General features: G+C 39.8%; 1 protein-coding gene across 2 annotated transcripts; it reads right to left on the bottom strand.

The window, feature by feature from the left end:
* Positions 1 to 1,504: 1,504 nt before the first annotated feature.
* LOC111845331 (glycerophosphocholine cholinephosphodiesterase ENPP6-like) lies at positions 1,505 to 13,209 on the bottom strand. 2 transcript variants are annotated; one of them, XM_023814669.2, is made up of 9 exons: positions 13,052 to 13,209; positions 12,064 to 12,346; positions 8,847 to 9,026; positions 7,887 to 7,998; positions 7,290 to 7,431; positions 6,139 to 6,318; positions 5,098 to 5,235; positions 4,756 to 4,873; positions 1,505 to 2,016 (listed from the first exon to the last, which is right to left on the bottom strand). In XM_023814669.2, the coding sequence occupies exons 2-9, from the start codon at positions 12,299 to 12,301 to the stop codon at positions 1,811 to 1,813; spliced, it is 1,314 nt and encodes a 437-aa protein (XP_023670437.2). In that variant the 5' UTR covers positions 12,302 to 12,346; positions 13,052 to 13,209; the 3' UTR covers positions 1,505 to 1,810. The 2 variants fall into 2 exon arrangements, with proteins under 2 accessions (XP_023670437.2, XP_023670438.2); XM_023814670.2 differs by having other exon boundaries at positions 7,290 to 7,428.
* Between the last annotated feature and the right edge of the window lie 209 nt (positions 13,210 to 13,418).

Genomic DNA, 13,418 nt, shown 5'->3' with positions numbered 1-13,418 from the left:
TGGGCATGCACCTCAGTAACAACCTCTCCTGGAACAACAATACTTCCAGTTTGGTCAGGAAGGCACATCAGAGGCTCTACTTCCTGAGGCGGCTGAGGCGTGCAGGTCTGGGGAGCTCAGTCCTCATCTCCTTTTATAGAGGCGTGGTGGAGAGTGTTCTGTGCTCCGGCATCAACGTGTGGTACGGAAACTGCACTACAGCAGAGAGGAAAGCTCTGCAGAGGGTGGTGAAGGCTGCACAGAGAATCATCGGAGTCAGCCTCCCCACCATCACGGACATATACACCTCCAGATGCAGGAAGAGGGTCACCTGCATCATGAAGGACCCCACTCACCCAGCACACACACTTTTCGTCCCACTCCCCTCAGGCAGGAGGTTGAGGAACATTAAGTGTAAAACCACCAGACTGAGAAACAGCTTCACTCCGGTAGCTGTAAGACTTCTGAACGACTAATGGACAAGCACTTCACTTTAGAATGAATCACTGACACTTTACTGATACCGTCACTTTACAAGTGCTAGCTAGGTAGCCTTTTTGCTGCTATAATTTATAATTGCTGCTATAATTATAATCATAATTATATTACATCTCTGCCATACTTGATATTTAAGTTGGTGCACTTGGATACTTACAGTAAGTTGGTGCACATTTTTTAGTACCTTAATTTTACTTCTTTTACCTTTTCTTATTTCTTTTACTTTATCTTATTTACTTTACTATTCATTATTGTTTATTATGTTTCTTTGCTCAATTGGGTTAACCGGGACCGTGTGTACACAATTTCGTTCCACCTCATGCAAATGTGCTGCGAATGACAATAAACTTCCTTCCTCCTTGAATCCATGGGGGATTTGTAGTCTAACTACCTCACTTTCTGACAGTGGTCAAGGATGCTTGTTTGTTGTGTCGCACCTTTTGAGCTACATACCTTCACCTGCCAGAAGCTTTGCACTCATTGGAAGTATCCTTCTAATCTGCCTGTTGAGCCAAGATTTCTATCATGTGGCACCTTTTTCAGATGAAGACCACTCATTCTGCTAACCCAATCATTTGTATATTTTCTGGGCTAATGCTCAACTGTAAATCGAGTTCCATTATGTGTTATCTTATGCAGACTTCCATGTAATGAGAAATGCCTTGATTTTTGTGATCCCCAATCTCGATGTCAGTATATCACATGGATATTGCAATACCTCAAGGTGGGCAGATGAGATACGCTGCTTTACGAAGCTCATCTGCTCTTGGCATTACTTTTATCATTTATTGTATTTATCACTTTGCATTTATGCCTCACTGTTGTGTCTCTTGTATCTTGTTTTTATTCTTTGTCCACTTTGTTATGCCTAATTGTTATTTGTCTCTTGTCAGGGCGTCTCCCACTGGCTGGCAGGCTGTGCCAACACAAATTTCCACTCGCCTTGGTCGTGTGGCAGTAAATATTCTGATTATGATGTTCCTTCTCAAGTCTAAATGATGTTGAATAATCCAGAGGTAGACATGAATTAGTTTAAAGATGTTTAATCAAAAGATCATGGTCTTTACATTTCAGATACAGATGACATCACTTTATGTGAGGCGAGGAGAGGAGTTCAATAATAAATTCAACATTCAGCAGCATTTATTAGCAAAATACATCTTCTTTTATTATCTACAGATCAGCCAATGACAGCAGCTGTTTTAGCTACTGAGGCCAATGGCAACGTCTGTTCAAGTACGGCGCCCTGTATAGCTACAAATATTTCAGTCCCTGTGATTGTCACCGTGTACAATATATGTGGGTGCAAAAGGAGCAGGCTGAGGCTCCACACCTAGAAGGTCAGGACCAGCGCCAGCAGGATGGAGGCAGCGGTGCCGAGGAGGAAAGGTGGGGACTGGGTAGCTGCTCCGCTCAACATGTACTCCACCCGGGACCAGGAACCGTTGTTGGGTAGCGGCTGGATCCCAAGGACGCTGCACATTAAGTTGTACACGTCCACCGTGCGGATTGGAGCTGCCTTATAATTCTTCCTGAAGTCTAAAAGAAACAATACAAATAAATATGTCACTGCAAAAAAAGTTTTTAAATACTTTCCAGAACTTCAATGAACACTTGACGCCAAAAAAACCTGAGTGAAGATGCTCAGTGATAGTTTAGATCATCCACCAAGAGACATACTCAGAAGCTGTAAAGAAAGACATTCATCAGTTGCACTCTCTACTCCCTGCAAGACATCTCCAATGTAACAGTCAGTAAAAGGACCGGTAATATCATCTCTGACCTTTTCACCAGTGTTGGCCGGTACATTTCAACATGTAATTAAACTAGTACTATTTTTTGACCTGCGAATAACTACATTTTGCATCAGCTTGCTGGTAGTTCAGCTACAAGTATATTTGCATAGTCATTCAAGTAGTTAAACTATTTTTCTGCCATTTTTTGTGTATTTAACTACTGAAACTACAAACAATTTTTGGGTAATAAAAGGAAAGAGATTATTTTTATGTTCCTGGTGTTTTTCTATGGTTGGTACTTGAACCCACTTTGACCACTTTTTTCTTTCATCCTGAGCACTGTGAAAGCCCACAGGTAATGCACTTGTCAGGTAGCCAAAAGGGGCAGGAGTCGCTCGGTCCTAATATACTACTTTGGGGGTGACATCACTTCATTCTTCTAAATTCCGAGGCCCCAGGTTACATCCACGCTAACTGTGTTGTCATCTTTGCCAAAAATACAAGAAGTCTTCAAAAAGTTCAACACCGGGGTCCCGGCCAGTGCTGCATGCGTGTGGCTGTTCAGAGCTGGCAGGACATTTTCAATGCCAAAGGGAACCATCTTATGGATAAGGACTTTGAGAGACTGCTCATGTGTTGTATAAACAGATTCTGCTCTGAAATGTAAAATGAGTTTGCTTAGACCAGTGTTCAAACTTGTGTGTGTGTGTGTGTGTATCCGAAGGGTGTGTGTGTGGTCCAGGTATACATCACAAATCTCTGATTTTGACATTGTGGGGACAAATTTTTTTGGTCACCACGAGGGGGAATTCAGTTTTATAAAAATCTGTGACTGCAATCAAAAGGGTAGAGGTTAAGGTGGTCATGATTGGGATTAGGGTTTTGCCCATAGAAATGAATGGACGGTCCCCACGAAGATATGAGTACAGGTCTGTGTGTGTATGTGTGTGTGTGTGATTGAGTGCTGGAGATCTGTTCCATTAATACTCACAGGCTCACATGCACCTACATTTCACCTGTTTAAATTTGTCTGCTTAATTCACATGCTGAAGAAACAAGCTACAACAGAAAGAGTGTCTGTTTATGTGTGTAGTTAAGGCACTTTTAACAACTCAGTTTGAGTGTAATTTTTGCTGGTATGCGACATTTTTTGTTTTATAGTATTTTGTTACAATTTCATATCACATGTGTTTTGCCAATTTGATCACTACTAGTGCAATTAAATAGTCAGAACTACTATTTCCAAGTAGCTTCACTAGATTTTCCCCTGAGGTAGCTCTGCTGTAGCTTAAGTTCATCCAGTGTGAAGTAACAGGTAGCTTTCAAAGCTATGCTTTCGAAGTAGCTTCCCTGACATTGCCCCTCACATACTGGCCATAGCCCCTTACATACTGGCCATAGCCCCTCGAATACTGGCCATAGCCCCTCATACTGTATATTGGCCATAGCCCCTCACATACTGGCCATAGCCCCTCACATACTGGCCATAGCCCCTCACATACTGGCCATAGCCCCTTACATACTGGCCATAGCCCCTCACATACTGGCCATAGCCCCTCACATACTGGCCATAGCCCCTCATATACTGGTCATAGCCCCTCACATACTGGCCATAGGCTTTTCTGAACTCTTCCCCTTGGAAAACGCCAGTGCTCAATAAAAAGAAAAACAACCTATGCACAGCTGATAAGCCACAGAAAACAATAACAGGCTTTTAGTACTGATGTAACCACTTCTACAATAACTGTAATTTAACACTTCATATATTTATATACCTCCAGTGTTCATGTGTCCAGTGGGCATGAGCAGTAATTTCACCGAGTGGTGCAGTGCAAAAGTTACCAATATTCAAACGGCTCCAACAGGCCTTCTCTTTATGCTTCCTATCTCGCTTTATTGCCGTAAATTGCCCGCACTTATATTTTCATAGGCTTACTTTAACTTAGTATAATTTTGTTTTATTATTCGCAATGTCATATAGTCAAATGTTTAATTTTTTGTTTTGTCATCTAATTCAAGCTTTATTCATTATTCCTTGTATTGTCGTGTGCCCGAGATCATCTCACAAAACAAATTCCTCATATGTAAGCATATCCTGGCAAAAACATTCTAGAAGAAAAACAAAAAGATTTACTTATATTTACTTTTGCAGGTGTTAAAACACTGCCCCCTAATGTTAAAAAATAATTTCCCCTATATGCTTAATCATTGTTTACACCATGTATAATTCCTGCTACCATACACATTTGGTGGTTATTGGTCAGGCTCTATAAGGCGTATGGAGTCTGTTTGACAGTCTGCATCAACTCAACTTTGTGGGATTTGTGGGATTAAATGGTCATTTCTGATTACATCATGACAGGATTTAGTTCTTGCCTGGCCTGTTCACCTGCTATCCTCACAAAACTGGTTCTGATCATTATCTTCTATGAGAAGTTTTTTTTTTCCTTGCAGATCATCTTTAAATAAAGTCTGCTGCAAACAGGTCAAAGCGCCAATTCTTGTTTGGCAAGATCTCAGTAAGTGTAGCCTACTGGTTTACCTGGTCCACGAGCCAGAAAGAATCCCCTCATGTCCAGGAACTCGTTATCATAGCCGTGCCATCCACGCTGCCAGCCATTCCCAGTGCCGTTCTGCCAGTAAGGCAGCTTTGCTATGCTCTGCGAATGAAGGTACAGTGTGAACACAGGGCTCTGTGGGCCATACAGCACCCATTCCTCACTGGGACCCTGGTCAGCATCTTCTCTTCTATGTCTTTACATCCACCCATTGTTCTGTGGACAGTTCACCTCTCGAAAAACAAGGGATGAGTGTCTCTCCTTTTCCATCAAGCCTTGATGGCACCAGAACAATTGGTCCATTGAGAAAACAGTGGAATATTTACCTCAGTAATGAACCATCCAGGGTCAGCCACGAGAGTCAATGCAGCAACAAACTTCCCACCCTTGTAATGGAATCGCTGTGGAATTTCTGGTTTCTTGTACACCTTCATGTTCCTTGCAATGCTTAGATTTCTGTAAACCTTAAATATACACGGAACATTTTAGCATACAGTACAGAAGAGCGTACACTACCAGTCAAAAGTTTGTGCACGGCCACAGGTTTGAACCACATTTCCATTCATTTCATAAACTGCCGGCTTGTATTATTGTTAAGCATTGGAAAGCTAAGCGAACCACAATAAATGAAAATATAAGTTAAATAAAATTTATTTTTCCTTTATAAAATGGAAAGAGTATGTAACAGTGCATGTCTGACATCCTATTACCCGGTTGTGTGGTGATGACATAGTCACATTCTAGTCTGTCCTTTAACTATAAATGCACTAGTTAACTGTTTCATCCTATTAAACAGAGCAGTATTTAATGTCCCTTGTAAAAAAAATGCCTCAAATTTTTTCTGCTATTATAACTGCTGGAGGAGGTTACTTTGACGAATCAAAGATATGAATTTTCTTGCTAACAAAGGTATTATTTATTATACATTTTATTATATATTATATATTTATTATTATTTATTCGCAAAGAATATTGAGTGTATTTTTAGTAAATATTAAGTGAGTAATCTCACTTTATCTGCACAAAGTTAGAGACAACCAGTGTGTTTGCAGGTTTTTGGGATAACCTGTAGGTCAGCTGTTCAAACCCAGGTGTGAGGACTTTTCAGCCAATCAGTCTTCTAATTAGTAATCAAATTAGGGAGTTGCAGCGAAAGCCCGCATACACACCGGCCCTTTGCAGATTAGATTGGCCACCCCGATTTAGAAGATATGAATGAAATACTCTGGAATTCAGTTTCCTCACTTGAATTATAAAGTATATTAAAATGAGAAGAGAATAAGTGCATTATGTCAAGTTATTTTATGTACTCACTTTATCACAAGTTGAGCCATTCTCAAAGTAACATGGCATTCAGTTTGACTCACCGATTCAAACTTGGCTGGTTTGGGCCACAGACTGACAACAGGTCCCCTGTCCATCATCTTTATAATGTCAGACATGTTGATGTACAGCTGGAGCTCGATGACCTTCTCCATCCACTGTATGTCAGTCATACCGTGGTCCGAGAACATTATAACATTAAGGTCTTCCTGCAAGTTTTTCTCCTGGGGAAAACAAACCCAGAGACAGTTACCAATCCATTGAGTTGTATCAGTGGTCTGGTACATGACATCAACTCACCACAAATATGAAAGGAAACATCAAAATATTTATGCCCATTTGTCTGCTTAATACTTTTTAAAATTTTTCCAGAACTTTGTTATAGGAACCAGATAACACCCCAGGCAGGATGCCAGTTCATCACATGGCACATATACGTAAAAAGGGCACTTTAAAGACATTTGCCCAAATAAAGAAATAAGCTTAGGACTATGGGAGAAACCGCAGGACATCGAGAGGAAGTCCTTGCAGGCCACATACAACACACAGGTATTAAACCCACAACACAGAAGGTTTTAGGGCATTTTTTATGCTATTTTCACTGACCACATTCCACATTATACGCTACCAGACAAAAGGTTTTGCACACACTGAGATTTTCTACATTTACATGTTATTCACTTAGCATTTACTGAAAATACACTCTTTGCCAATAAATAAATAAATTTACAGTATGTTCACCATTTGAGTGCCTTTATTATCAAGGAAATTTTATATCTTTGATTCATCTGAGTAACCTCCTCTAGCAGTTACAACAGCCGAGAAAATTTCAGGCATTTTTTCTACGAGGGACATTAAATGCTGCTCTGCATCATGGGATGAAACAGTTAACTAGTGCATTTAAAGTTAAAGGACAACCTAGAATTTGATTATGCCATCAGCACACAACCAGTTAATAGGATGTCAGACATGCACTGTTACATACTCTTTCCATGTAATGAAGGAAACTTGTTTTATTTGACTTATATTTTCATTTACAGTTGTTCAGTCAACTTTCCAATGCTTAACAAGAATAAAAATAATCTGCAGTTTATGAAATAAATGGAAAATTGGTAAAAAACCTGTGTCGTACAAAAACCTTTGACTGGCAGTGTACATATTTATCTAAAAAAAGTCCCAGATCAATCTTGCTGACCTCAATTTTCCTGTTCAATGTCTGAAGTGCGATGTCCAGGTTTAAGATCGCGGTCTTCACCTGTGAGGACTGGGGGCCATGGTGGTGTCCCTCCACATCAATATTCTCATAGTACACTGTAGCCATGGCGATCTGGCCCCTACTGACGATCGTAAATGAGGGACACGTGGTCAACATGGTCTGAAGACTGTACCACTCTTTCCACTAGCATATCATATACCAGGGCTATTCAAATCCCGGTCCTCAAAGTCTGAGCACTGATTTTCCAGCCTTCCTTTACCTGTGAGCCAGGTGTGAAGCCTCTGACCAATCAGAATCAGTAATTATTAAACTAACTACCTGTGAGAAGTGAAAACCAGGCCTGGATTTGGAATTGGGGTACAGATTTTAAGAGGGGGGCTCATATACTGATGAAGATTCTGTTCTAATATGGAGCTGTTCGATGTTTTCTCTCAGAAACCTCCGGCGCAGACAGCAAGAGAACATTACAAACATTATGAACCAGCAAGATATATTTATGATATCAACAACAAACATGAGCAGCGCTTTACGAGTAAGAATGTATCACTTCAGTTTCATCTGCATAACCACCCTTACTTTAGTGCGTTGAGAGCATGTTCAATGGCATCTGTAAGGCGTTTCTCAGGTTTGTCAGACTCAGGCTGCTTACAATATGCAGGACGCACTCCCAGAATTGTCACATCGCAACCTAATTCAAAATAAAAACCCGTGTTTATCGAAATGTTCTCGTCATCTATACATTTTCTATTCCCCTATTTTAATATATTGACTTCTTTAGACACGTCACAGACAAATAACAATGTAGAATTCTTCTAACTTTAAACTGAGTTTAACAGTTATTATATTAGGAAAAAAAGTAGTAATACAGGTAAAATGACATGGGGTAATGCGATTATACATTTTCTTTCTTTAGTATGGTGAAATAGTAATTCAGGGAGCCATTGATTCATGAAAGAAAATGACTATCCCTTTTGTAGGTTGCTAATTAACTTATAATGCCCCGAAGAATCAAGTGATAGCAACTTCCAATAAAACACTGCATCCCCATTAAAAGCATCCTACATCCTACAAGGTTTCACTTTCTCAAATTTTTATTTAGTGCTGTGTTAATCTATGACAATACTTTTTGTTTGAGTACCATTTACCAGTAACTGATTTATTAATGACATTATGCAAATTGTCAGTGAGAAATGATACTTCACCGCTGAAGCTGTCAGTATTTTTGTATGGGTTCCCTCAGCTGAAGATAGCTTAACAATTGGTGCGAAGCAATTACATTTATTATGAATATCTTAGATATCTTTTTCTATCTGTCCTAGAATTATAATATTTGGTTATTCTGAAGCTTGCTGTGCAAACATACGCTAGCTCAGGAATTCCAAGCTCGTGTTTAGAAATATCACCTAATGTAAAAGCTACTAATATAAGCTAAAAATGAAGTCTACACATTGTCCATGAATACCGATGTGCGAATGTCAAAACCCTGGTATTGGTAAATGCACAGGTGGGTGTATATTACCCAAGAAATTAACTCACCTGGCCAGTAATACATATAGACGTCTTTCTTCAGTTTCTGCATGGTCACCCAGAGGGGCTCCGAACCCTCCCACCATGTCGGCAGGCGGCTGTCCGGGTTTGTGCCGATGTTGAACTCCTTCAGCGAGGTTTGATCCCACATGTAATTCCCCGTCATCTGGTGCACTTCACAATGCCGCCCTAAAGTGCATTAAAGACGTCGACATTATCAGATTCATATTTGCAAGAGCTCGATGTCCAAGAGAGTATTTTTTTATGCTATAGCGTTCACTACATGGTTCTCCATGATCCTTGATTTAAAATGAGCAGCAACATTAAAAATAAGCTTGCCATGCTTTCATATGAAAAAATTTGATGCAATAACGTGAATCTACACTAAGCCTGTAACTGTGTCCAGACCTTCCTGACTGTATCTTTCACATTATAGAGCTTGGAATTCATGTGGATCAGGTTGCAAACCCTCTAATGACACACCAGGAGGCTCTCTACTGGGATTAGAGCATATACGTTCAAGTAGAGCATGTCTCACCCTTCACATATGGCATCAAACTGTAGCAAAAGAAAATGACTTTTTGACAGTTTCAGCTTCTTTTATTCTTCTCTTATTGAATCGTTTGTAGATCCAATTAAGGTAGGTTGTTTCAGACTATGTTTTAGAACGATGCCTCATTTAACTTCATGGTGATGTTAACAACAGGCATAGTGATTACTTTACTTTAAGTGGGTCTAGCGTTATTTGGAAAATCATTTTTGATTCTGATAACTGTGCTGTGTTGCCATTGGCAGGTAGATACGCAGGTCTACACGGATCATTTTGAAACCAGTATTGTTTTCCCTCTGTATGTTAAAATTCTGAATGTTCTTACAAAACTAATGTTCTTTCTTACATGGCTAACATACAAATGAATCAGACGTAATAATTCAGACGTAATGATTCAGACGTTATGATTCAGACGTAACTCCCTCGGTAGTTATTCTGTGCTGCTATTTCATTGAATTATTCTATAATAATGACGCGTTTATTGATTCCTGTGCGGGATTCTCTTTTGCACCTCCCCCATCTTGCTCTCCATGACCCACATGTAGGTGAGAGGTGCTTGGCAGTGCAGGACACCCACCTGCAGTAGCGCCCATGGAGCTGGGGGGCTAAGGGCCGAGCTCAGGGGCCCACAGACAAGTGACTGTTCTATACTGAAGCCAGTTTAACGGATAGGAGAACATATGAATAAACGGTTGACTCTGTACTCTGACCTCACTTAGGTCCAGGTGGAGCATAAGCATGCTTTTATCCTCTCAGTATGGTTGTACTGGGTTGCATTCTCCGTGTTTTTCTATTTTGTGCATGATACACCTACTGTATGGTATTATGATGTACATATGATATATGTTCCTATAGTGTTCTAACAGTATTTCATTTCAATCTATGGGTCTTTCTGATACTTTCATGGTATTCTGTTATGTCCCATGGTATTTATTTCCAACCTGTATATTTTACTGTGGTATTTAATACTCCTGAAATTGCCAAGAAGCACATATAATATAGTTCCCTTACAAAAGAAAGTAGCTGTATAGTAAACACTGGACTGCGATCTTTTCAGTTGAAGGCCTGTTGGATTTGGTGAACCTGAGAATTTCAACCCAAATAAATCAGAAATGAATAATTTCAAATGAAGACACAATTTAAAATGTTGTTTTATTTCTGTTTTTTTGAACATGTGTTTTGATTAAAAAAATAAAAGTTTCCCATTGAAATGCTAGCTTATATTGGTAAGTGATTAATTGGTTTGATGCATATTTTTTTTTAGAATTTTAGTGATCAATTGTCATTGTTGACACACCACAGCACACAACAACAAAATGTGTCCTCTGCATTTAACCCATATGTGACATCGTGACATAGCAGGGGGCAGCTAATTCAGCGCCCGGGGAGCAGGGCTTGGGGGCGGTACCTTGCTCAGGGTGCTTTGCTGGTCAGGGATTCGAATCTTACAAATACAAGTGCACTTCCCTAACCATCAAGCCACCACTGCCCACCTCAAGCCTCTAATGCCCATATGACTATTAAACTGATAAAGCGTTTTCTTCACTAAGCCAAAACAGATACATTTAATGAATCATACATTTAATGTAATTATTATGTCTAATTTCAGTGCTGTATTGCACTTAAAAAACATGTAATTACCATGGTAGAATACAAATAAACATTACCATTTTACTTTAATCGAAGATACATCGTAATACTATATAGTATACCATGGTATGGAGGTGGCCAAATTACAATGGTTTTACAATCGTGATACTGCTATGCTATTTTTTTTATGATAATACCACAGTAAGTTTTGTAAGGGTGACCATAGACAATCATATAATATAGTGATATTGGGAAGTGGATTTAGAACCAGAACAGAGACAGATAACAACTAAATACAGGCTATAAGGAAACACTGTCATGCGATACTTTCCCCGGTTGTAAATTCTGTCATTGATTGTGAAACTCGTGAGATCCTTCAACTGTAATGTTTCATTTGTTTGTGCCTCACTGAATAGTCCCCTTTAATCAATGGGAACAGTCACCAATCTTTAACTTAAGCCTAAAAGTTCTCCTAGTCAACAAACACCACTGGCTGGCCATTTGTGTTCCTACCCAGCAGCTCTTTTCTTTACAGTGGCATTTGGGGCCAAGTGGTGTGACGAAAGTGGATTAATTTGAGTTTATACGTGTGTTTTAGCTGCGCATGCTCGAAACATTATTAATGTTGACAGAGTTGACAGCTATATATAGCCACACATGTGGAAAATGGCCAAATGAAAGCATGTGGGAGTGGCAGAAAAGGCATGCCGTATTAATCTTTTTCTACAGTAAGGACAGAATTGTATGGAATACAGACAAATAAATAAAAGAAATGCCTAACGTAAAACTTTCAGCAATGACAGATGGCTGGAGTTTCTGTTCTAAAACTGATACATTAATGTGAGAACACAACCAAAGCGTGACACATTAATCAGTAAAAGTGATATGGTGATGCCTTACATAGTTTGTTTTCCGTTTTTTTACGGCAAACTACATTATATACTAAAAACATTTTATTTAATTTACTGCCAAAGGGTCTTCCAGAATTGCAACTAAACGCATATACAGTATTATGAGTATACTAGCTAGGCTATAACAATCGTGTTCATTCTGCAGACAACTTAGTAACCGCAGAAAAAGCCTTACCTGTCATTAGTGAGTAGTAATTAGGGAAGGAGAGACTTGGGAACTCGGGCGTGATGTAATCCACCTTAACGCCGTTATCCACTATTTCTCGGAACCCCGGCATGTTCTCCAGCTCGTCGATGTAATCGTAACGGAAGCCGTCGATCAGAAACACCAGGAGTTTTCGGCTGCCGAAGCATGGTCCCGATAAACAGCAGAGTATAATGAAGGCACATGTTGATATTAGTCCTGCCATCATGTCATCTGACTCTCCTCTGGTCAGCAGCGTTCTGGCCAGCGATCGCTGCAATTAAGCAAGGGTAGGGTTTCCCTTTTAAACTGAAAATAAAATCCAGTCTAGTTTTCTGTTGTGCAATTAAAATACGCTTCATATATTTTTTTCTCATTTGCACTCTTTTAAATAATTACTAAAAGAAGTATGCGTTAAAGTAGGATATACTGTAGTATTGTATTTATAGTAGCTAGGGGATACCGCGGTTTGGTTGGTACAAGGACAAATTCCAAGACAGTACAGAGTGATGTTACAAAAGTACCAGTGCCCTCTCAAGTAGTGTTACCAATATGTCTAATACAAATCTATCTGAATGAGACTGAATTATTGAAAATAATTGATAGCCAAATAGAGATAGGGTCGCGATTATCTAAATTTTACGTTGATTTGACAAGTCAGTTCGGTAAAGTTGGAAATACATTGACAGATTCGAACTTCGCGGCTCAATAAATCTTAAACAAAACGTTCTTACAACACAATATTTTATTCAACAGCAGTAAGGTAGACAATGAGCTACAATCGGATTTTCGTCCAAACAATATGTATTTAAAGACATACGGATAACATTGCTCCCTATGAGCAGTCCGCTGTCAGAGGAGAGCTTAGGGACCGTCTGCAAAGCGCAACACGAAAACGGATAATGTCAATAACTTCACTTCCAAAGAGTGAAGAGCCACCAAAATCACCAAAGGACCACCTAGATACAGTTGGGCTCACCTCAATGCACAGGCTCTGGATCCAGACTGCTGGAGAGGGACTGGGCAGGTGTGGGTTTACTCATAGATCTCCATTTTGTCACTTACACATTCGAGTTTCAATTTCGAGTCAGGGGATGGGTTCTGGCAGTTATCTGTACACCTGTTCAGAGTATTCAGCCTTCTTGGAGGTGTTGGGCGGGGTAATGGAAGGCAGCCCCTCTGGAGACTCTCTGGGGGGACGTTAACATTCACACGAGTAACGACAGTGAAACCTGATAGAGTTTGACTCATAGTAACGGCCTGCCCAGTCTGAAGCTGATTGGGCTTCTGTGTTAACCATAGTGTGTCTATAATGGCATAAAGGTGCTCATAATTGCACCTGGCAC

Source organism: Paramormyrops kingsleyae, chromosome 12 (assembly GCF_048594095.1).
Source record: "Paramormyrops kingsleyae isolate MSU_618 chromosome 12, PKINGS_0.4, whole genome shotgun sequence".
Lineage (NCBI taxonomy): Eukaryota > Metazoa > Chordata > Actinopteri > Osteoglossiformes > Mormyridae > Paramormyrops > Paramormyrops kingsleyae.
The sequence above is the reverse complement of the archived record's forward strand: the minus strand, read 5'-3'. Positions and strand labels throughout refer to the sequence as shown.